Raw genomic sequence first — 25299 nt, forward strand, 5'->3', positions numbered from 1 at the left:
ATACTCAATTTGACTTGTTCTGCCCCTTTGATTTTTGAGAAGGAAGTTGTTATAAAATGTAATTCCTTGAGCTTCTCATTCCTTAACCATTTGCTGAACTTTAAAATTCTTGTTGAGTTTGCTGCATTTAAATCCAGAGGGAGAGAGGGGAGGGGAAATGAAGGTGATTTCCTATATTGCAAATAAGTTTTGATTGCTTGATTCACTTCGGTTTTGAATATTTTTGATTCTACTTATTTTTTCTTTATAAAATCCTTTCTTTTCATGACCTAGAAAATTATAAAATCATTTTTATCAGGAACTAAATATGCCAGAACTAAAGATTTTAGGAACTGTCTTTCTCACACTCCTTGCAAATGAGTTGACTGCAGGTTAGTAATGAGATGACAGCTACAGAATGTGTGAGGGGGGAAATGGGCATTTTTCTGGAAAGGAGCCTTATTCCACATGAAGTTAGCAACCTCCTGTGAAAATCATAGAGGAATTACCAAACAGGGAAATAACTTTGAGCAAACCTCTGTGTTGTGTAGGTGCTGCACAGACTGGGGGCATTGGAAAGGAGAAGATGACCTATCAATGTGCCACCTTTGGCCCATAAAGCTGTTCTGATCCACTCATGCAGTGAAAATAATGTCTAATAGTGCTCTGAACCTTCATGTATGCTGTAAATTGAGGTGACTGGAGGCTGTGCCAGATGCTGTCTGGAAGAGGCACTGCAGTCCCATTGGTGGCCTGTAGTGTGACACAGGGGAGCTGAGGTCATATCGAGGTGAGGTGTTAATTGTGCTGTCACCTATTTTCCCTTCTTTGCCATTCTTAGGTATTTAGACTCTGTGCAGGGAGGTAGGGAGGGACCTGCCTCACGTTCCAGATCCTGCTGTTTGTTCCCCATGCATTGGTGTAGGTGTTTCCAAGAGGCACCTGAGAACACCTGTAGATGCTGGCTTGGCACTGCAATATGCCGTCTGATCAAGAAGGCAGCTTTCATGGTAAAAAACAAAAAGGGGAGAGGCAGATGAGTGAGATTTTTTTTCCCCTCACTGATATAAGAGAAGATAGTACACTTGTTGTGAAAACTGCAAGAGTCAAGTCAAAACTTCTCCATGTATGTGTAGAAATACGAGAACAGCAGTACCTGTGAGGCAGACATCTATATGACATTGCCAGGTACCTTCTGGGGTATTGACTCAAAGCTGCCAAATAGAAGGATGCTCCTGTTTTCCAGTGATGGCATCAGAAGGTCCTTTCAGGCCAGTACAGCTGACTGTCTGCTTTTTTGGGCTTCTGCTGGTCAATTCCCAAGCGCACTGACAGGTGTGAGATGGAAGAATGTAGGTTACTGTGATTCCCTTGCTTCCTTTGCTGTTATGATGAGGTGCGTGTGGGTGAGCAAAAGGGAGAGCAGGTGTTGAGAGAGAGAAATAGAACTTGAAGTGGAAAGTAAGGTTTCTCCTTTTCCTTTACAAACTCTGAAACTTCTTTTTTGACTGCTTTCCAAAAAACCCAGAAACTAACATGGAGCATGTTTAAGATGGTTGTTTCCTTATGCTCGTTACAGACCTGTAGTCCAAAAGATGAGCAGGATTTCTCTTCTTTGGCCCTTGTGGCTGAAAGAGTGTGGTTTGAAGTGTGATAATGTTTTAAAGCAAAGACTTGAACAGGGAATTTCAGAGAGTTATTTATGTGAGGAAAAATGCATGCTGGGGCATGAGGTAAGTAAGTATGGCCAATTGACTGTGCTGATATTATCAGGTTTGATATTGTACTGTACAAAGTGCATGAGATTCACATTGTGATTATGCCAACATAGAAGATATCTCCTTTCATGAGGGTGCAGTTCAGGTCCAGAATGGAGTTATCTTTTATTCATACACAGCCTTCAATAATACAGAAGACTGGAGGGAAGACTACTGTTTTATGGGATCATTGTGTTGTATCATTGGGCAGCCATACAGAAGAAAATGCTCTGAGTCATTGCCAGTTTGGGTTGAAATGGAAAATATGATACAGCAGGCAACTATATCCAAAAGGGTATGAATGGTTCAGTACATGGAGTTCTGGTACAACTGCAAGGTCCAAAGCACAATGAAATGGGCAGTTCAACAGTGAAATACTGGGGTAGGGAAGACATACAAAAACTTAGGAAGGTGACAGCCTAAGGGCAACCACATTTCTCAAGCTGTCTGCCTTCAGCTGGGAAGGACAACAATCTGCTGTGAAGCTTGTCTCCTCTTGCTTTGGGGGACTAGCTGTGGTAGAACTGGTCAGGGACAGAACTGACTCTCTAGCCTTGCACACTCTGCGCAAGCAGAAAGTTGAATCAGTGTGGATGACACAAATACTGCCCTTGTGACAGTAGTTACATGTTTTCCTTCCTGCAGCTGTTCCGTAAGCAACATCATGGCTGTACTCACTCTCCAGAGTTTTAATATGAGACAGTGTCAGTAGGGGAGAGCAGTGGGAAAAAAATCTGGGAAAGCAGCTGCATGTGAATGAGAAATATTTACTGTAAGCTTTTGATCTTGGTTATTGTCAGGGGTTGGGGGCAGGATCTGTAGGTCGACACTTTAAGGTAACACTGGAGATGGCTGAAGAGTTTGATTAATTTTGGGTAAATGGGCAGTGAAACAAGCTGCTTCCCAGAAGAAGGCAATATGGGTTGAAGAAAAGAAAGAACTTAAATCTGAGACTGCTATGTTAGTGCATGTGTATGCTAGTGCTGCTTTTTCCTCCTTTAGTTGCTGTCTCTAACCTTAACCTGCCAGAGAATACTGCTTTATACATTTAAGAGAAGAGTATCTGGTTTTGTTGCATTTTCTATGCAGCGATGCACAAAATGGTTGATACTCAGTAATGTTTGCCTGAGGCCACACAGCCAAATTTCCTGCTGGTTGTTAGTGGGAAAGTTTGTCCTTCAGCAGCTACACAGCGGTACTTCTGTTCTAGCAGTTTTGGAGGACTTTACCATCAGTCACCAGCTGCCTGGTGAACCAGAGCACTCCTGTAAAGCAGGGCTGCTTTCCCAAACAACCTGCTCTTTAAAATGCCCATTGCTTGTTGGTCATTTTAAATGCCACAGGATTTTTTGCTTCTCTCGATTCAACAGGCTGCAGATTCATCTAAAGTGAGGGAGAAAAAAGCATTTACTGAAGTTACAGCTGAGAAACAGCAAATTTCCTCCCAGTCTCTACTGAGCCCAAGTCCAGGGAGGGTAGGGGAAGGCCAGCTGCTCCTTGGTGCCCCAGTTTGGAATGGCCAGGTTCCCTGGGGAGGGAGGACAGCATAGAAATGTTCCAGGTGAAGAAAAAAACACGCAGTCCACAAAACCTATTTACCCTAAGGAGCAAATTTTACTTTTGCATGAATTTCTCCTCTCCTGGCTCCAGCCATGCTGTTCCTGAAGTGTTGCAAAGACTTGACCCCATGAAAACAGCCAGTGTTTCAAGAGCTCTTGCAGTAAAGGAAAGTAAAACACCTTTCATTAAACGGTTGGATTTCTCCTGAACTTAACTCAGAATCTCTGCTTGCAAATGCACTTACTCTCCTCATAGATTTTTTAATATGTTGTTAGTTTTCAATTTTCAAGCAAAAAATTGCCTTTTGGAGGAATTAGAGACTATTTTGTGTGCTTTTGCATTGTCTTTTTTGGCCACTGCTTTTCATGGGTGCTTGATAATTTGTGGTTTAGCTTCAGATTTTCCCTACTTGGTACACTACAAACCTGACTTTATGTTGCTACACCTCTCAGGCAGAATAGATTTATAATTTATTACCTTTATTATTATCACACTTATAAAAAACAATGAATCTGGCATTAAGAATTATAACTATCTGTGTCAGGGACCCACTGGAAAACTCTGATCTTAGACAACAGGAGACAAGAGAGACATAAGAGTATATGATTTTTCAAGCTAGGGTTGTACATACCTGTATGTCAATGGCAATTAAGCAGAATGTTTAATAGAGAAAATGTAGATGAACTTTAAAAGTTAAAATGGGAATGAAAAACTAAAATAGAGAAGCCTAGCAGCACAGGCTAATTCTGCCATCTTAAACCCCCTAGTTATTTGTGGAAACAACTGCACTTTCAATGCTGCCAATAATATTTCTGGTCCTGTCAGGTAGGAGCTGCTCCTTGCAGATATGCACTATCTGCCAGTATCAACAGATAAGGTTAGCACTGATATCTGGGCAACAACAAAACCATACTGTGCTTCTGCATGCCTTGTGTGTGATCTCTGTGCTCTTTCTGTGTAGTGAATACACTGGGTATGCTGTAATTCAAACTGTGGACTTTAACAATCACACTCAGATAAGCAAACAGAGCATAACAGCTATGATAATAATTATTTATCAGAAATTGTATGGCCAGCAGGACCAGGGAAACGTTCATCTCCCTATACTCAGCACTGGTGAGGCTGCACCTCAAACCCTGTGTTCTGTTCTGGGTCCCTCACTACAAGAAGACACTGAAGTGCTGGAGTGAGTCCAGAGAAGGGCAACAGAACTGGAGGGTCTGGAGCACCAGACTGGTGAGAGCAGCTGAGGGAGCTGAGAGTGTTTAACCTGGAGAAAAGGAGGCTCGGGGGAGACCTTATCCCTCTCTGCAGCTGCCTGAAAGGAGGCTGTAGCCAGGTGGGGGTTGGCCTCTTCTCCCAGGTAACAAGTGACAGGATGAGAGGAGGATGCACCAGGGAAGATTTAGATTGGATATTAGTAAAAATTTCTTCATGGGAAGGGTGTTCAGGCATGGGAATAGAGTGCCCAGGTGAAGGTGTGGAGTCACCATCCTGGAGGTATTTAAAAGATGTGGATGTGGCACTTGGCTTTACTGGTGAACATGGCAGTGCAGGGGTGGCAGTTGTACTTGAGGATCTTTAGGTCTTTTCCAACCTCAACAATTTTATGATCATGTTCAATACAGCTTGATTGAACCCGTGTCTTCTCATTAGAATGGGAAAACAAACACAACCCAAAAACAAAGAGCTTTTTTTTACTGATGGCTTTGTTCATTCCGCAGGCTGATGATGTGCTTTGTGTTATTCCTTACGCTCTGAATCCTTCCTACTATTTATAATTTTACTGCTATTATCCGTCTGCTGTCATCACGATAGCATTAGGACAAAATGTAACAACATCTATAATTAGGGTTGTCTACACATTTTCTCTCTATTTTCCATTTGACTCATGTTTGTAACTTTCAAAATCTTTCAATTTTCAAGTTGAGATAATCAAGGTCAGCCATTTCTGAGAGCAAGGGTGGTGTTTATCCATTTTTAAAAATGATATTTTGATCTTCAGAGCAGGTATATAAGAACAGCAGAGCTGGATATTAAAATTTGACAGGGAGAGAATACTTGTAGTAGAGAATTCTTAGAAAAAACCCAAATCTTCTTTCAAGAAAGATACCAACAAAGTAAGGACACTTAATAAAGACCTACTGGAAAGTGTTGATTTGAAAGATACACAAAATTATGCAGTTATTGAGATAGCCATATGCATAGTTTAATGTCAGTGGAAGTGCTGAATAGACATGAAGATTATATGTATTGCCTTCTCTGGATGAAACCCAAGAGAATGAATCATGAAAAAAGATGGATGTGTGTAGGACCTGCAAGTCAGTGCTCTGAGGACAAGCTAGGACATGCAGGCACCCTTTAGCTGCCAGTGCCCACAGCCCAGCCCACACACACCCCCCTGCTGTAGGGAAGCACCCACTGGAGGAAGCAGCGTGGGCTGGCCCCCAGCTGTGGCAGCAGCAGCATCTGGTGAAGAAATGGTGCTGCTGGACCCCGGGCATTAGGGAGGCTTAGGAGCACCTCGGAAAAGGTGGTGGGTGATGGACAGATTGAACTTTTAGTCAGTGATAGTATGTACCTATGCATGAGCTAGGCTGGTTGCTGTGCCTTTGTAAGCTTGCCTCAAACAGCACAGCTGTGGTTTTCTGCATGGGGGGCTCTGTGCTTGACCTTGCCCAAGCTGTACTGCTGTGCACAGGTGCTTTTTAGCATGTCTGGTTTTCAGCCAAGTGTGAATTTTGCTTTTTATTATTAAAATTGGGGCTTTTTATGTTGTTTTGTTTGTTGAGATCCTTAAAAGCATTCTCCTTTGTATCTTCTTTTGGGGAGTAAATTCCCTTCTGCTGTGTTTCACTCTGGTCCAGTGGGATACCACAGAGTGCTGTGTGTGCTTCATTTCAGGCACTGATTTTTAGATATTCGGGACTGGCCATAAGTGTGTTAATTGGTGCTGCTAATTGGTGATTAACCTAATAATGGCTTTGATTATGTTAATTAAACTCTTGTCCCAGATGGCAGCTGTTAAATCATTTGTCTTCAAGCTCTCCCTCAGCTGGGGTCCTTCTGAAACCTGCTGGTTTGTGTTGGCAGGGTACTGAGTACGTGATACCAGCACAAGTGTCAGCACCAACACTGTACTCAGTTTTTTTTCCCTTTAATTTTAAACTGCCTCTTGTTAAAACTCTATGGTAAAAATTTAAATGTCACTGATCCACTTCTATAGTGTGGTTCTCTGGAAGTTCTTCCAAGTGTGACTGCTCTCCAAGGTGATGGGAGAGAGCCTATGACACCTGCTTATGCTAATCTGCCTTTTGGTGCATGTATGCACTTCGTGAGATGCTTATGGAAGCTGAATACACGGATCATGAGACAAAAACACAGCAGTTCACTAAACATACAGCTGGGAAGGCTGGGCCAGGTTGTGGTTTTCCTGAAAGCAAGGGGAGAAGTGGGTCTTTATGGATTGTTAGCTGACAGAAAACTGTAGAAACGAATACTTCAGCAAGAAAAGACTGTAGCTGTGGTGGAGGGAGTTTATGGCAACACTGATGCTGCTACACCTTTTCCAGAATAACTCAGATCTTTTAAATTTGAGTAAGTAAGCAGGTGTCTCAGACTGGCTTGTCCACAGCTTCGTAGCAATTGTAATAATTTTGATGCTGCTTTTTTGGCATGCTTTCATCCAGCCAGAACAGTCTAGGAAACTGCAAATGCAATGAAAAGGGAAACTGGGCAGTTCCATGCCAATGTATATTATATGGAAACAGAGATTTTGCTGACACTGCCCTGTTACCATAGCTTTTAATGCTCAGGGAATGAGTGCAAAGTACTAAAGCAAAAATTATGTTGTCTTAATGCTGGTTTACTGAAATTGGTGACACACACGGAAGGATGAATTTAGCTTTATGTGTGCGTAAAACTAGTATTTCTACTTACAGAATATTTCTGATTGCCCCTGTTTTGTGGTTGTTGTCTTTTGGGGCATTCAGAAGTCCCACTTTGTTTGGATTGTTTCAGCTGAGGGTGCTCTGCAATTTGAAGTATCAAGCCTCAGGTCAGAAAGATTGCTTTTCAGAACTGAGGAACATTTTAAATTGATGGCACATTTACAGTGAGTACCTTTCCAGGAGACTGAACAGCACCAAGCCTACAGAAGCCAGTTCCTTTAAACAATGCCTTATCCCTTGTGATTGCTGTGACGATTAAATAACTTCAGAGTTGAAAAAGTTTGAATGGCATTTGCCTTGAGCATTCTTGTGCAGTGCTTTTTTAAATGAGCTCCCACACTGCCAGCTTGCAACTTTCAGTATTTAAAGCTTTCTTTGTGCTTCACTCTTACTGCAGTGTTGATAAATTGGGTTTAAGACTTTTATTTGCAGTTGTCCTTTTTGTGTGAAGTGTGAAACCGTGCATTAAGGCAAGGAGAGCTTTTATGTTTGTTACTACTTAATTCTGTTCTAACTTGAATCTAGCTGGAAGTCTAAATGTACTAGACTGTAAGTACAAGGGCAGAATAATACAGGAAAGATAAAAACTGTGATAATGGACTCTCAAAGATTCCAAAGTATTTTTAAAGACTTAACAAAATATTTATACATTTTAATGAAACTGCTGTGACAACTGCTGTGTTACCACTATGCACTACTGTTGGAACTGCTAAAAGGACATTGCTCCTATTCTAAGGCTGAGGAAGAGGAGACTGTATGAAGTACCAGCAGAGGGAGTCAGGACTGGCCATTAAATGCTGGGAATTTTCAGATCCCAGTGGTCATCATCTGGAAGGGAAAACATATTGTTAATGTGTGAGGTGAAGTAAAAAAGGTTGCCCTTAAGAATCTTCTGCCTTTTGTGTGATACATAAGCATGTCTTTTCCCCTCCAGCATTTGGATTAGGACTATGGTAACACAGTCTATTCTATTTTGGCTATCCTCATAGTGATTCCATTCAAAAATGGTTTTCTGAGCAATTTCCCTCTTTTCTGTGCCCTTCTCGAATGACACTAATATGTATGGAATGTGGTAGCCTTTGGAACTGTTCAGGATTTAACACCTCTAGCTTGTCACTGATAGAAGAAAAATGGCAAATGGATCCACAGAGGCTGGGAGGAAAAGTGGTTCAACATGCAAAATGCTGGCAGCATGCTCAGAACCACTGCTGTTTCCTCTCTCCCAGCTGCAGAGCAGTGGTCTCTGAATGGATGGGATGCATGCTGTCTCTGATGGCACACTGATGATGAGGACTTGGGCAAGTGAAAATGCTCTGAAGAGATTTGTGGCTGTGGAGAAGCTCTTGAAGCTCTTTTCTGTCAGTCTGCAGATCAACACAATGGACTTCATCCCACCTTGCTTGTGACAACTTGTTTACTTAGGATATTGTTAGGACCCAATGTTTTTGTCCTCTTTAGTGTCCTTTGCAATAATCTCTCTGGATTTGTTGTCTAGTGTTCCTTGGCTTGTTCTAAATTTATTTTTTTTTTAAATCTTTCTGGCTTGTTCCCTAAGCCTTCATCATTGAAATAATGGAGAAAAGCAAATAAAAATCATAGAGTATTTGCTTTAAGATATAAAAATAGATGAATTTGTATTCATTAGCCACTAGCAAAGACAACATTTTCACTGGGCTATTTGTTATCACTGGCACTGTGTTCTTTTGGTCTGACTTGCTCAGTGTAAAGAGTCTTGCAAGGCAGTCATGATGTTGACACACTCTTCAAACGAAGTTTTTAGGGATGCACTTAAGCCACAGCTTAGACTTTTACTGCATTTCACTTACTGATCTTGGTGAACGTGGTCCCAACTCAAACTGTTTCTTCATTAAGCAGGTTTTTGGTATGTTTTCTTTTTACTGGAGTAATGGAAATTCAGCCAGAGACACTGGAATCTACCAAACATTCAGAGAGATTGGTGATTGTTGCCCTTTTGAGTTTGCAGAAGGTCCTGGATACAGCAAACACGTGTTATGGCCCACAAAGGAAACAAGCTGATAGGCAAAGAGCAAAGCAAAAGGTAGAAAAACCCTGTTGCTTGTCTCTTCAGGGCTGACAGTGTGGGGCTGGCGGACAGGGGAGGGGCCCTGAGCTGGCAGGTTTGGGCTGGGTTCCCAGCTCTGTCACACACTCCTCTGTGGCCATATACAAACTGCTCCAGGTCTCTGCTTTGCCTGTCTTGCCACTCTTAACTCTTCAAGTCTTACTAGTGCAGAGTGGCTTGCACTGTGCTCTGTACAAACCATACCATTGTGTATCTGTTCCCTCCCTCTGCAGTGCCACTGAAGTGTCTTTTAATCTTGGATGGTAATGACATCAGTAAAGCCAAGCCTATGGAGAAAACTGGACATTTAAACTCTCTGTGCTTTTTTCACAAGTTCATTTATCAGCTGCTCCTTTGTGTTCTGTGTTCCTAACCTCATCTGCATTCCTTTTCTGCTCTTTTACCCCGTGCTTACATATTTAGGTTTGTATCCCTGTCCTTCCCCTTCTTCCCCATCTCTGATCTGTGAAGTCTCCCAATTCTTCTGACCATCTAATTTAACTTTGATTCCCTCCTAGTCATTAGGCTTCTCTATTGAGGCCAAAAAGGTCTGGCAACCTCTTTGATGGGTTTGCTAAGCTGTAGATTTAAATTTTACAGGCTTTGTGATGCAGAGAGACCACTAAATCACTGCTCCCATGACAGGTTTCTGAAAGGCTAGAGGAAGACAGAGTATTGAATAGAAAATTGGAAGAAGTGAGAGAAGACAGGAGGGTAGAACTTCTGGAAGAAAGCAGGAAGAGTAATTATGGGCCAGGTAAATGACAAGAGTCTGACAGGGAGAAATCATTTCAAAGAAGAGTGTGTATGCATGTGTAGATGGAGAAAGGCAGGATTGAAAAAAGACAGAGGGACATTTGTCAGAAGGAGCTGAAAACATGGTGGCTGCATTCTGAATGTTCAGCATCAGGGCTGATATTTAAGGACAACTTCAAGAGCTTCTGATCCAGAAAGTCCAGTTGTGTGGTTTCAGGTGGATTCTCTTATTAAAAAACCAATCCAAAACAACAACGAAACCTGCAAAAAAAAACCCAAAAACCCCAAAACCAGAAACAAACAAACCAACTCCAACAAACAAAACACCTAAAGAAATCCAAACTCAACATCGAGGCTGTGTACCATTCAAAGCATGTCAAGAGAGCTTGACAGAAAAATATTTTAATAGCCTGCTGCTCTTGTGCTGATTGATTACAGCAACAGCTCAAAGATAAGCATTCTGTCAAGAATCATTAATATCTGTCAGCCAGTAGTAGCTATGCAATATCAGAAATTCAAGCTGTTGAAAAGCATTCTATCCTTGCCTTGTGCTGAAGACCAGTAAATGAATATTCATGGTAGCACACATGAACAGCTTACAAACAGTTCTTCACTTCACATAGCTTTCAAAAGATGAGCATGCAGGTTATTACCACAGTTTAGGTGTGAAAATAAGTTCCTGCTTTTTTACTTATTTATACTTTGACAACTTAAATTCATGTAAATGACATGGAATGTAGTTACCACAATCATGTTCCCAAATCTTACTGTTCATCTGCAGTCTTACTATTCATATTCCAATGAGCTGTAAGATTTTCTTGTTGCCTTCATCAGTGAGGAGGAAGAATTTAAGATCTGGAAGATTTAAAATGCTACTTAGGTGATCCTGTACGTGGCAGAAAATTGAATTACAAAAGGTAAGTTCTTTAGTGCTTAAACAAGGAAAAGACTGTGACAACTGCAAAAACTCTTCTGGAAGTCCTCTGATGTTATGAAAGTTCTCCCTGATCTGTAAGAATTCTCAGGGAATGTGACCTTAGTGACTGCCCTGGGACTGCTGCAGGGTTAAGGTACATCCAGTGTTGTGTCAGCAGACAGTGGGCATCTGGGGGGATTTCCTTTTGTAATCCAAAGGTCAGGATTTCAGTTCAGGAGTTCATTGCTCTTATGTTGTGTACCCCATGTCACAGTGATGAAAAGTTTACTCTGAGGTTTGACTCCTGGTGCTGTGCTAGGGTTTACTTATGCTGAGATTTTGGCTACTTTCACCAGTTGGTACAACTACCTTATTTCCTTGTGATTCCTAAGACTTTGTTCATGCACATATGTGAAATCACTACAATGAATCTTAGAAATTAATTTTCCTGGGATCTTTTGGGAGTGCTAGGATAGTAGGTGTCCTTGATCTGCTGTGGCTGGTCAAGTAAAGCTTCTCTGAGCAAGCCTGCGAGAAAACATTATTCTGTGGAGAGGTGAGAGCAGAGTCTGTGTTTGTGTCCAGAGTATCTGCCTCCTCCATTCTAATCCATTATTTCATGGTTCAAAGGCTTCAAGGATATGGAAATATTGGGAACACACCCCTGCTGTATTTATGGAGATTGGAACAGTTCTACTAGTAAAAACTCTTTCCCTTTCCTTTCTGTTTGATTCAAAATATTCAGTCACCTTTAGGTGAAGGAAAATTAAATTTTCTTCAGAAAAATGGAAGATCTGATTTCAGGTCTGCTCCTGCACTGATATTTGAAACAGGCCTGTTGTATCCCAGATGTTCAGTGACTGCAGTGGACTATACTTGTAGTATAACCTTCCCAATTGTTCTTCCCTAAGCAAGGAAAAGCTTTGTGTGCCTAACTACTGGATGAGGTTTGTAGCTGCAAATTAATGACAGAGATATTTCATTGCCTTTGGGAGTCCTCTGTACTTTCTGTTGGACAGCTTCAGCTTATTAGCATCTGCAAATGCCATTCCTGGGTGCCTGGCAGGTACTGCACAAGCAGAACAGTTCTCTAAAAAGGTCCCAGTGGGATAGTAACACATCCTTACTTCTGACTGTATATGTTTGTTTATGTGCAAATATATTTGCATTTTGTGGTGACTTGCTAACAAAGCACAAAATGCAGCTGCCTGATATCTCTTAGATGTCAGATAATTTTTCTGTAATATTTACTTTAAAAATAATTTAGTCAGTATCTCTTACCCAATAGCATCTACCCCTGAATATCATGATTATCCTTTTTAGAAGTGAGGTATGGAACTCCCAGCTGTATGCATGTTTACTGCTGCTTTTAGTCCTGCTAAGTTCTAATAAAATAGCAGACTCAGCCTGGAAGAAAAGTACTTTCAAGACTGGAGCATTAGGAAGAGAAATTAATACCTGTTTCAGAAAGTTAGGCTGTAACCCTCTTCACCACTCCAGAGGCAAGTATTCCTCTCACATGCAGTCATCCATGGTTTATCATTAAAAACACAATAGTGGTTCCAGTTATTTTTTGATAAACCATCTGTGTCTTCACTAGCCTGTCATTTCACTCGTCAGTAAAGCAGGGCCCCCTTGAGAAGCCACTGTCTATGAGTTATTCCCATGTCACATTCCTGTAAATACCGTGTGCACCTCTTGATTTTGGTCTGCAAGCACACCTGTGATTAGTGTGCGGGAGGAGCATGACTCAGACCTAGTCATTCCAGTGACAATTATTATTTAACCACCCCAAATTAGTCTTCATCGGTAAATGTCACCTTTGTCTCCAACCTCATTGGTTTAGTCAACATAATTCCAAACTTCATTATTCTTATTTGTGTTATGAGCAGTATTAAATCTTTGTAACTATTTAGTGATACCAGAAAAGGGGAAGTTTTGCACCACTTTGTCTTTAGGTTTGTTTGGGAAGTGCTTGAAAACCCTGTGTAGAAAATAGTCACGTAACTTGTTTGTACTGTTGCACCCAGAAATAAAAGTTGTGCATGTGCAAGAAGGGATTGGCAGGTCGATGATGACCCCTTTGCAGTCTGGCTGTGGATATTGAAGTAACAACACCCCAGGGTGGCTTACCAAGGTTTTGTTGCATCAAAAGCTTCAGAGTGAGCTGCAGAGAGGCAAAGCACACAGGTGCAGCGTAGTCCAGTTAAGTGCACTAGCTTTAGGGACTTAATTTCACAGTAGAGGAGATCTGAACTGAGAATTAATTGTTGTCCTTATGTCCAGTACCCATTAATCTTGTCAGGTGCAGCCATGCCCTTAGTTCTTGCTGGCTGGTCTGTCACCTGAGCAGACCTGGCAGCTGCTGGGTGATTAGCACAGCCTCTCTGGTGTCTGGTCAGTGCTGGTTTCACAGTGTGACTGCTTAGAGCAAAGTCAGCTTGAAGGGCCTGCTGAGTGTAAACCAGGTGAGCTACAGAAGACACAGACTTCCAGGTACCCACTTTTAGTTGTTTTCAGGGTTTTGTTTAACAAATTTTGGGTTTGGGGACAATTAATTAATCCAAAGAAGTGTCTTCTCTCTGGAATCTGTGAGATAAGCGATATGCAATTTTTCCGTCAGCTGTCTGGTTGAGGCCAGCACTATACCACCCACCTTTGGTTCTCTTCAAAATGACACCAGAGTACCTCCATCCCACTCTGCTTTTATGTTGGGGTAATTTATAGGCACTAAAATTTTACCTTTTCTTTTGTTCTCAGAGAAGACAAAACCTAAAAAAAGACTGTGCTATACTGCTACATAGACAGCAGAAGCTTTTGTAAGTAATTGGATGAAAGTTAGGTATTGAAGAGAAATGCATTGTCTTGGTATTTCTCTGAACTGTGTCCTTAACTTTCACCACAGGCAGACATGCCCACCCCTTGCAGTAGTGCTTAAAGCACAGCTGAGTAGAGGTTTTAAGCCTAATGGGAAGTGAGGTCACTGCAGTCTCAGGGGAAGCCTTGGGTCCTTCCTCCTTGTGGTCTCACTGGTCGTTTCAGATCTGAACATGATCAGCAAGGAGTGCAGCCAGCTATGAACTTCCCACATGGGTGCTCTGGTGGGAGTAGAGAGAAGCCACCTGAATCCAATTATAATTTGGAACAAATAATTACTCTAAATGTAAGATTCCTTAATTAAATGAGTTTGAAGCAATGACCAAAAGGAACAGACAGGAGAATTTTTCTTGAACTTTGCAAGTCACTTTAGCCATTGAACTCTTGTGTTGCATCAGTGATGAGGGCAAGTTTTGTCCAGAAATCCAAGTGCTGGATGGTGGTTTTGGTGTGCAAAATTCAGATCCAGTGCTGAACTCTCAAAGACCACAGATAGGTTATTGCAAAATGAGGTCCAATAGTTGCCAACAGGGACACGCCTGAGGCAGCAGTGCAAAGCCCAGCAGAACATGTGGCAGCGATGAAGGGAAAGGACCAGAAACTTTGGATAACAGATGATCTCCTTGAGTGTCCTTAGATTTCCCTCCTGCAAGGCCGTGTGGAAAGGATCATACAAGTCACAGAAGAAATAGCTTGGACAGAGGAGTACTGACAACTACGTAGGTAAGCAGTTTCACATGAAGAGAACTTTCCTGATTGTGACTTTTGATTTTTGTTTTTGTTCTTTTGTTTGTGTAGTTCTGTTTCAGTAATAGATTTTACAATGAGGAGAGCTGGTGTTTAATTGGGGGAAACCATTTGAGCTAAGTTGAGAGTAGATAAATCTGAGCTTTGAAAGCAAAAGCTTTCATATGGGTGCAAATGAGTAAAAATCTAGAAGCAGTATCTGGAGATTTAATTTTAACCAAGTAATTGAAAATGGTCATGCATTACCCTGCATAAACTGTAGAAGAAAAATGATGCCCTTAAATGGCTCAGTCGTCATTTAAATGGTGATCTGTTCATTAGTGCTGGGAAATGAAATGGAAATCCATTTCAATTTTCTAGACAATTTAAATTTTATTGTCCATAAAATTCTACAAAACAGTAAAAGAGTGTCCTTTCTTACAAATTGCAGAGGATTTAATCAGATTTGGCATTTTATTAATTCTCATAATGGTAAAACCTGCTAGTGAATACATTGAGCTGAGTTCTTCCTGTGTTGGTAAAAGTGTCCCACTGGGGAGTCTGCCCTGGTATGTTTGGAACAGAGATAGTTTTTGCAGCAGTTATCTGTTTGTACACTTACTTTCCTCTTGGTAATCAAGTTGGCACATCGAGCAAGATCTTGATGATGCTCCATGTTTTGAGCATGTGTACTTCAGTGTTGCTCTAGACTAATCCCTTATGACATTCCTGAAGATCTTGTGATAAATTTACTGCTCTTTACAGGAATTGCAGTTGCTTTAACTAGTTGTAAAAATTGGTATATTTTCTTGCCATTCTGTTTTACCTTATCAGAGATAAACCTATCTTGTGGGGAATAAAATTTAGAGAGGTGACTGGGAAGTGCCATTTTCTGTAGAATCTTCCTTTTTCTCTAGTCTTACCTTTGATTTATCGTTATCACCATTTCAAATCTTGCCTGTTGATCTTCCTGTCCCATATTTTATATTTTCTCTGAAATAAATTGATTCTGCAAGGAATTGTCTGTGGACTCGTTGATTAAACTGTACTAGTTCTTGGAAAGTCTTTTTGCTATCAAGGGTTAAGGCCTTAATTTCAATTAATGACTAGGTATTACTGTGTTTGGAGTTAGTCATAGCTTTCTGTCAGGTTTAAGAATTTACCTGTAAGTTGAGGCAACACATACATCTTCCTGTCTGGTTTATGATGCACTTTTGAATATAAAGCACTGCTACCCCCATTGGGACTCACTAGTCAGTGGAAGTGCTGGGCCTTGCTGAGAAATGGATGCCTTCAGGTAATTCAGGTAAGAAGAGTCAGGTGAACTCATTGGTCTGCAAGTGCTGTTTGTTTATAGAGTAAAAGTGTGCAACCCTGTTTCCCTGAAAGTGAGAGATGCTCATGGTTAGAGATTTTGAAGTCTGTCAGCTTGAAATCTCACTGTATCCAGGATGCTCTTCTCTTTAATTCCTTCCAGCATTATGCTTCTGTTGTCTTCTGTTGGTGTCACTTTACAGCAGAAAGTGTATGACCAGATAGTTACTCCTTAATTTTGCAACCAAGAGCATATCTAAGTCCTCACAGGCTACTTCTGACTTGTGCATCTGATTACTTTAGTAATCTGCTTTTCTGCAAGCATATTGGCTGCAGTAGAGTCTGTGGCTGCCTAAATCCCCCTCTGGTGACTGTTGGCACCTTTCAGGATAAATACAATACTAAGCTGTAGCTGCCAAAACAAATGAGTGATGAGTTTTGTGAATCAGGATTCTTGGCATTTTACTTGTTTGGACACTTCTCAATTTGCCAAAATCCAGATTTTACAGTGTTAATTAGTGGGACTGTTAATTTAGTCAGGTGCTGCTGTGCAGAAGTAGGAGCCTTGGCCAGGGAGGTAACAGCCACCACTTTTCCTTTGTATGATTGGCAGGAGACTCTCTTTTCATAAGCAGGCTCTTGGATCCAAGATGCAGCCCTTCATAGAGAGCAGGGTGGTGTTGGCCCTTCACTGTCAGCTGGGAGAGAGCTGTTCATGTTAAAGAGCTTTCTCACAGGGCTGATGCTGAAGTTTGTTCTACTGGCTTGTACTCACTCTGGCCCTGATGGCTCCTCTGATCAGTTTTGCTCTGTGTGTTTTTCCATGCTCTTTATCTTAGCCCAAACATGCTGAAGGCAAAAGCAAAACCTGTTGGAGAGTTGTGCTGTGTGTGTTGCTTGCAAGCCAAAACACCTGTGATTGCTGCGGTCAGCTGTGTGGGTGCTTCCAGATAAAAGTCTGACAAAAAAAGGAAAGCTTTGAAGAATCCTAAGGGATGGTGGAGTTCAGCATCTTTGGAAGGTTTGGTAGTTTACCAACACTTGCCTCTATTCTTCCACATTAAGTCTTAAACTGGTAAAATAGAAGTCATTGCAAATTGATGGGATAGCAGGAGGTTATATGGCTGTGCTGCCGTAGTAACAGGCTGCTTTTATATTGTAGAGTTAGGAAAGGGTGTGAGGAGAGAAGCAGCAGGAGCTGCTTCTGTTGTTTGTTCCATAGCTGTTCTTAACTTCCCTTTCTGCCCTTACACACTGCAGACAGCCTATTTTAAGGTGCACAGATGTTTCTACTACTCTAGTCCTTGGTAGTTGCTTAAGTGGCTTATTAGAGCAGCTGTTCCCTTGTTTATGTCTCTGACGTTCATTTCATTGCAGTTCTTGGTTTGTTTTTTTTTTTTTGGTGATGGGAAGATGAAAAAACTCCATATACTGATGCTCTGTTGTTTAGCCTTTATCAATTGTGTCATCACTGATATCCTACCCTTCTGCAGGGGAGGCATTTCCATTGTAGCTGGAGCTCAGTGTTGTCCTTCTCTGTCCCAAATTTGCTATCAGCAGGGTGATTTCACCAAATGTGATGATGAGAGTGAGAAGATTTGCAGAAGGATTCAACTAAGAGTTTAATAAAATTTGCCTGTGGTCTCTCATCTTTTATCCTAGCAGTCAAGTGCTTGCACCACATGGTTTGATGTGCATGTCCCTCATAGCCTATTCAGGCTTCCTGCTTTGCTCTTTGCCATTAAATTGATTTTCAGACTTGCTCAATAGCGTGCCGGTTCTCTGATCTTTGCCATTGCTACTGCCTTACTTTGGAGGTGCAAATTAGAAGCTGGTGGCATGAAAGAGGGAGGTGGAGCAGTGTATTGTTTCTGTCCAGAAGAACAGAGAGCTGTGGGAAGAGCAGGATTTAACAGTTACTGGGACAGCAAGGGGAGAGCTCCTCTAGGAATTTACTTTCACTTGAAAAAATGTCTTTTTCCCAGGTTGTGAAATTCAGGAAGTGATGCACATGCTAAGACTAGCAACTGTAATTTGTTTTATAACAGGTGAAAATGTTCTGGATATATATTGTGATAAGTCATGAAGTGCAGAAAATTAATTGACCTATTAGATTTTGGCTAAGTTGTTTACAGTTATTCTTTCCTTGTTAAATGGAATTATACCTTTATACATTGTGTTAGTAAAAAAAAACAAAAGGTAGATAAAAGATTACAAATAGGAAACTTTATAATACACAAAACTTCCTAAGAAGAAACAAATTAAGCAGCTCTGGGTCTGTCTGTACTGTTCTAGAAGGTTGTGTAGATACTTGATAAGTACATCTTGCTTCAGAAGCTTTGATATCAGATTGCAAGACTACAAATAACAATTCTATCAAAACTAGCTTTGTAAACAATTCTTTAAGATACCTGTTCAGTTTGGTATTTGCTTGCATATTGTATTTAACAGTTCAGTGCTTTTTTTTTAACTGCACACTCTCTACCCATAAGTAGGCATAATTACCACTAATCAAGACCCCTAATCTCAAGCAATTATAAGCTCTTACATTGTTCTAATTGCACATTTGAAAATAATGTCATTTTCTCATATAATTATGAGATGATACATACAATTAATTTCTGCTTTTCTTTTTATCTGATCAATGTTAATTTTGTGTGACCTCACAATGTGTTATCTGAAAAATGCCTTTGAGACTTGCAGTTTTTGTGGTTAATTTACAGTTGTGTTTCATATTCAGTAAGAAGTTATGCAGTGCAACAAATTCTCAAGGCTGTGCTTTCAACCTTCTATGAACTGAAAAATTTGTTGTATATTAGGAACTTGTTGGTGAAACAGAAGTGTGATTATCCATTTAAATAATCTACTATTTGCAAATGCAGGTGCTTGCTCTTTGAATAGTACTTAGGTTACTGCAGTATGTAAAAGGGGTTTATTTTGCTTTTTTAGTTGTTAAATTGGAATTTACATGCAGACAGACAGACTTTCTCAATCAGCTGTCCAGGCAGCAAAAATGAAGGCAGTTCATTTTCAGAAAGCACTGCAAGTCCTGGAGGCAGGATGTAAGAGATTGTTGGTGTAAGAGTTGATGTTGGTCTCACTTGTTGCTGTGTAGTTCTGCACACATTTTGTGTGTGAGGCCATTGCATGAGTGAGTTTTGAACAAATCATCGTCAATCTGTTGATTCATCTCAGGAACCGAATGCAGCACTTACGTCTGTAAATGGGGTAATTGTAAACCTCTCATTCTTTCTGTTATAATTCTCAAATCAGACCCCAGCTCTCTTACTGTGGTAGCTGAGACTTACACTGGCTCGTATTTATTTCTCTATTCTTACTTGTTACATCACTAAAAATAGCAGATGATTTGGTGACCTTTACAGCCTGTGTCTGACCTTCATGATTCACTTGTGGGTAATTTGCTGCTGCAATTACTATGGTCCTGTCTGTGCTGTTATTTAAACACTGGTTTAAATGGAGTATCACAGACTGCAGTGTAAATGAGCAGCCACATTGCTGGGGACAACATGTTTTTCTTTATTGTAAGAAAAGAATATTTACGTCAGGGGGTGAGTGCCATATCATTTCTGAGGGACCTTGATATTCCTGGAGAAGAAATGCTGGAGATTTTGCTCTGTCATAAATAGCCCAACTTTCTTCCTTTAGTAGAGTGTGTGTTTCTGAAATCATTCTGGGGCTGCAGTCTACTGCAGTGGGTTCATTTCATTATTCCTTTGAAAGTAAGGAAAGGCACACAGCCAGCTACTTCTGTGCAGAAGAGTTCAAGGTTTAATATGCTAATGTATCTACCCAATATTAGGCTGCAAAAATCCTTGGCTTTGATGTATCTTTAATAGTAATAAAATGGTTGGCTAATGATAAATTAAGGATGTAAGTTTGGGAATTAAAAAAATTAATCTAGGCAGGAATAATTTTCCTTGCCAAGATAATTGTCATACTGGAACTGCAGTTTGCAGTGGAAATTGCTTGCTTTATAATAATCAAAATATACAATCAAACTTCCGGTTTTTCTTTAGGCTTCACATTAAAGCTGGACATTAATGGGACAGAGTGGGGACTCCATGTTACCTTTGCTGGCCTGGAGCTGTACATGCCAAGGTACTGAACCCCCAGGTCTCACTGTTTGCCAGAGAGCAAAGATAAAAATCTGTTTGCCATCCTCTCTCTAATTTGTCACCTCTTTCAGTGCTGGGCTGGCTGCCTTGTGCTGCTGCAGTCTCCTGTAGGGTCATGTTTGCATCTGCATAACAGAGAGCAAACCAGGACTTACTCAGGGATAGGTAATGCTGTCCTAATACAAAAATACTCATGGATTAAGGAGCTGTTGTGGTAAATCTGTTTTGTAAAGCATTTTATCATTCTTCACTACTCATTGGACTGCCCAGTATGGTTTTGTTCACGCACAAATTAAGGTTAAGCAGGGAAAATATATGTTTCTGGTCACTGTAATAATGCTCTTTACTCTTCTTTAAACTGAGTGTGCACGTTTTTCTGCATATTTTTATACCTGTTTGTACAGAGGAGTAGATAGAAAAAGAGAGAGCTGTTTCTACAGAAACTCATAAAAAAGAAAAGTCATGCAGCTTCAGGAAGGAATTCTACAGAAAATTAGCAGTGTAAAGGCCTTGAACAAACCTTAAATTACATCTTTTGATGATCAGGACAAAGACAGTCCCATAAGTTTCTTTTGCACAGTTGCAAAGGTTTGTATTGGTCATAGAACCCTAGAGCATCTTAATTGGCTTCAGGATATCTGTCTATAACACTCACCTAAATAAATAGCTGCATTCTCAAAGGAAGGAGTGGGATGAAGTTTTTGTTTTTTTTTTTTTAATAGCTGGTGGGGAAGTAAATAAACAGCAAAAAGGGGAACTTCAGTAAAGCAAAATATATTTTTTATAAATATGGCTTCTCATTGACTTATTTTTATTTCAAGTGGAAGTGATATGATACTCACAATTTAGTGCTTGTTTTGGGGTACAGGAAATGATTATGAGGAAGAACTTACTCAGTAAGCCAGAGCACTCACAGGTGGTTGTCATCCCATCTGCAGCCTGACTGTTCCTCTCCCTCTACAGCCAACCTGTCACATATCACTGACCTGATTCATAATATAGGAAAGCTCCCCTTGAGGCTTCCTGTCTCTCCATTTCATTCGGGGCTGGATTGGCTGGAAGAGCCTCAGCTCAGCCTCTGCAAGCCATCAAACCTGGCTGCTGAGGCTGCCACCAGCCTGCTGTTCTGTCTTGGCCTTCAGCAGATGGATCTTCTCAAGTCCTGTGTGTTTTCATCTGCTTCTCTCCATGCTTGGAAACACTGCCTTTTTTTCTGCCTTGTGTTTATTCTTAAACCCATCTTGATGAACCAGCTGGCTTCATAACTGTGTTGTGTGAAGTCAGGAGGGTGGTGCAAAGGTCTGCCTCTGAGGGCTCTAGCTCTTGCCTTAGGCCTTGCTGCTCTTTTTCCTGAAGAATGTAAAGTAAGTTTTTATGTATTATTAAACTTATGTCTATAAATTACTGACCCATGGTAGCTGTTTATTACATATTCCATCTTCTGCTTTGATGCACTGCTGTTGTCACTCCGAGGTGGGTAACAATGACTCAGCTTACTACTGTGATAATGCACTTAAAGCCTGGAAATCTGTCACTGATGGTATTTCAACACAGGTGCTATAAACCTGAGATGAAAAATTGAAGTATTTGCTGTCAAGCTATTTCTCTTAAAATTCTTCTGTCTACTGTTGTGGTTTTGGAAGGTTTTGGGTCCAGCTGAATTGTTTGATGGACAAACAGTCATGTTTTAGGAGCTCTGTGATGCAGGACATGCTCACACAAAAGTAGGTGGTGGTCCTCAATTTGCAGTGCTAAAGGTGACCTATAAAATGCTTGTGCTCATCAGGCCTTCCTAATAAAGCACTGATATTTGCGTGCATTTTTATAACCTAGCATTTCCAGTGTTACAGCCCAGTGGAACGCAGACTGATCACCCATCTTATCATGTATTTTCTCTGTGGTTTTTCCTCTTTTCCACAGCCCTTCTGTATGCCACCATTTTTGGTAATGTGACAACCATATTTCAGCAAATGTATGCCAACACAAACAGATACCATGAAATGCTGAACAGTGTCCGGGACTTTTTAAAGCTCTACCAGGTCCCTAAAGGACTGAGTGAACGTGTGATGGATTACATCGTTTCCACCTGGTCAATGTCCAGAGGAATAGATACTGAAAAGGTAAGTAAATTAAACTGCAAGGAAAGAAGTCACATCCTGAAAGTAGTCCATTAAAATAAACAGGAGGTACTGCTTAGTAAAGGAGACAAATATTCTTTAAATAGTTCTAAGCAGCAGCTTCCCTTAATTTTTAACTTTCAAATACAGTATTGCAGCTATTCTGTCATACTGACATATGATAGTGCTAAAAGTATGTATGTTTTGCTAATGAAATGGCATGAAATAGTATAACAATGATAAAGGGAAAAGCTCAGTTTACAATAAATAAAGGTGATAAGTAAATAACAAGTTCCAGATTGTAACACAACTTCACAGTTTTTCCAAATGAGATTTTTTTTTTTGTAATATTTCTTCTGAGGTTTCTTGCAGCTCTGTGGGCCTGAAACAAGGTAATTTTTTTTTGTCTTTGGAGAATTAGAATGTAATGTTCCGTGTGCAGGTTAAAGATATTGGTGAAAACTGGGAGTATTTAATAACGTATTGCTTGAAATCTACCTTGTGTAAGGCAAGTGTTATCATTCTGATTCATTGAATTGCTGAATAAATTCCCATTGTGTCTTTTACAATAACAGATGGCCTTTCACCAGAACAAACGTACAAATGTAACTCCTTGTCGCTTTCATATTAGTTGCCAACTTTTGTAGAGATAGACAGTTTTTCTTCTGCTTGTAAACAGATGCAATTTGTGGGGTGGATCATTCAGGAAGTCATACCAATGCTCTGGTCACCAGCCTTCTGGTTGGTAGCTTAATTTAGTATTCTGAACTGTGGATGATGCAGTTAAAGAGCAAACAGTGTCATTTCTGTACAGCTGTTACAGCATCGTTATGAAGGAGGAGAACAGATGTGGCCTTGCACTGAGCTGCCTGGAGACTGAGGGGCACACAGGGCACTGTTTGCTTTCCTAAATGGTCTTCAGCATATCTGCCATTTTTAGATCCCAGACATGATTCTGTAAGCACTGTCTGCCATACTAGCTTTCAGAAAGAAATGGTATTTTAGTGCTGGATAGCACTGGTTAGAAGCTGTTTTGCATGTTTTCTCACAATCTGTCTTTGTGTGGGGCTGTGATTTGAGGTAGGTGCATTTGGGAAAGGTGGAGAGACATCTGAGGATACATAGTGTAATGAGTGCTGGTGCTTTCATTCAGCCCCCATTACGAACTCCTGTCATCATTTTAACAAAACAACAAGAAAAAATTGCTATGTAAAACATGTTGATTTTTTTTTTTTTAAGCTTATCTTCAAAGTTCATTCTTGGCTTCCTTTGATAAGGAGAGAAATGCTTTAAGAGGATGCATTTGGACACAGCAGAATAACCAAACCAAGCACAACAATACTCAGTGTAGCCTTTGAGAATTATCTTAATAAACAGGAAAAAAGTATCCAATTGTCAGGACACCAAAGAGCTTAATACAGTGCTGTTTTCAGTAACTGGTGTGTTCATAGCTGAACTGCTGCTGGCCATGACTGCTAAACCAAGACCTCAGCTTTCATCTGCACAGCAAAAGCTGTGGTTGGCTGTGCCAATCCATAAACTCCCAGGTCTGAGCTCTGTTGTTTTGATGCCTGTGTATAACTTCTGGGATGCTTTGTCATGAATAAAACATGTATTGCTCATGAGGCAGAACAGTGGTACTTGTGCTCCTCTGAAACGCAGTGCAGCTTCCTACAGATAAGGCAGAGACTTAAATATGAACTGAGCACAGAACTGTCACTATTTTGTAGGCCACAAATTTGTCAGTTCAGTGTTCACTGCAGACACGCTAAGTTATTGGTCTAGAAAATGCCAGTACAACAAAATTTAACCAAGAGCTACTGAAAGATTCTAAAATTGATCCATAAAGATACATTTCTTACCTCCCTTACAAATGAAAGTCTTCCATTTATCTGTAAATCTCAAATGTCTTTAATCCCTTTCATTTTTGTGAACTCTGGAGACAGCTTCTTTAAATGGAGAATGGAAAATTGGTTAACTTTCTCTAAGACTGCTATACCAAAAAGTTTTTGGATAATAGCATCATTTTAAATATTCCCTTGTATACTCAGGGGATTTTGCTACTGTTTCTATTGCAACAACCCTTTTTGTGTGTGATATTCAGGTAACTGAAAAGTGTGTGTGTAATTCCAGTAGTAAAATTTGGCAAGAATATGCCACTAGAGAGTATTTTTATTGCCAGAGTAAATGAGATAATGGAAAAGACAGATATGGCGGCTGCCTGTGTTCCCTGTTAAACGCTGGTCTTGCTGCCTCAGCTCATTTCTGTGAGCCTGAAAAACTGATAACTGGCAGGTTTGGCAGCTCTTCTGTACAGGGCAGCCAAGAAAAATCATCCATGAGTGCCCTACACCTGAGCACTATACAAATACATCTCTTTTTAGAAGTAATATCTGTAATAAAATGTCTGTTTGGAGACGGGCCAAAAATGATGATATTGGTGGTGGAGTTATTTGCCTTTGGAGTACCAGGCATGATATCTGGAACCAGTGCCACGCACAGAATTAACAGCTTGGTTCTCTGCACAGATCTTGCACAGAACCCCATTTCAAAGTGTAGGCATAGCCATAGTGCTTCCTGTGTTACCTTTTTGTTTTTCAGGAGTATTTGCAGTGAGATAGTCTTCTCTTTCCATCTAGGAAAATGTGTGGGAGGAACTCTGAAGCTCAACCAGAGTGTTCCTTAATTGGATGGAATAATTATTACTAAGAAAATAATAATAAAAAAAGAGGCAGACTTAGACTAGTCAATGTTTTTCTCAAATAATATGTCCTAGATGTGCTTCATCATAGACCATCCCCCAAGGATTTTGTTATCCCCAAACCCTGTTCATGTCACTTCTTTCCACTTTTAATCTGCACATGCAGCAGTGATTTTGTATTCTTTCCACTTGGCTGTCTGTGTTATATTAAAACCCTTCAGAAATGGCCCTGGCTGGTACCTGCTGTGCTGAGCATCAGCTTGTGTTCTCTTAGGACCACACATCATGAATTGCCATGAGGAACATTCCACTTGGAAGATCAAAAGCTGCCCAAAACAGCATCATACCTTAAAGTCCCTTTCCTGTGTAAACAAAAAACTTGTTAGTGCCACTTGGGGGTAAATTTGGATACCTGCAATTCTCAGTG

General features: G+C 40.5%; 1 protein-coding gene across 1 annotated transcript in view; it reads left to right on the forward strand.

Moving 5' to 3' along the window:
• Window positions 1-25299, forward strand: part of KCNH1 (potassium voltage-gated channel subfamily H member 1) — a 169222-nt gene that overhangs the window by 60096 nt on the left and 83827 nt on the right. The window contains exon 8 of the mRNA XM_041477121.1: window positions 21975-22174. Coding sequence (XP_041333055.1) covers window positions 21975-22174 — 200 coding nt within the window. The remainder of the gene's footprint in view (window positions 1-21974; window positions 22175-25299) is intronic.

This window comes from Pyrgilauda ruficollis, unplaced genomic scaffold (genome assembly GCF_017590135.1).
Source record: "Pyrgilauda ruficollis isolate IOZ18807 unplaced genomic scaffold, ASM1759013v1 scaffold4, whole genome shotgun sequence".
Classification (NCBI taxonomy): domain Eukaryota; kingdom Metazoa; phylum Chordata; class Aves; order Passeriformes; family Passeridae; genus Pyrgilauda; species Pyrgilauda ruficollis.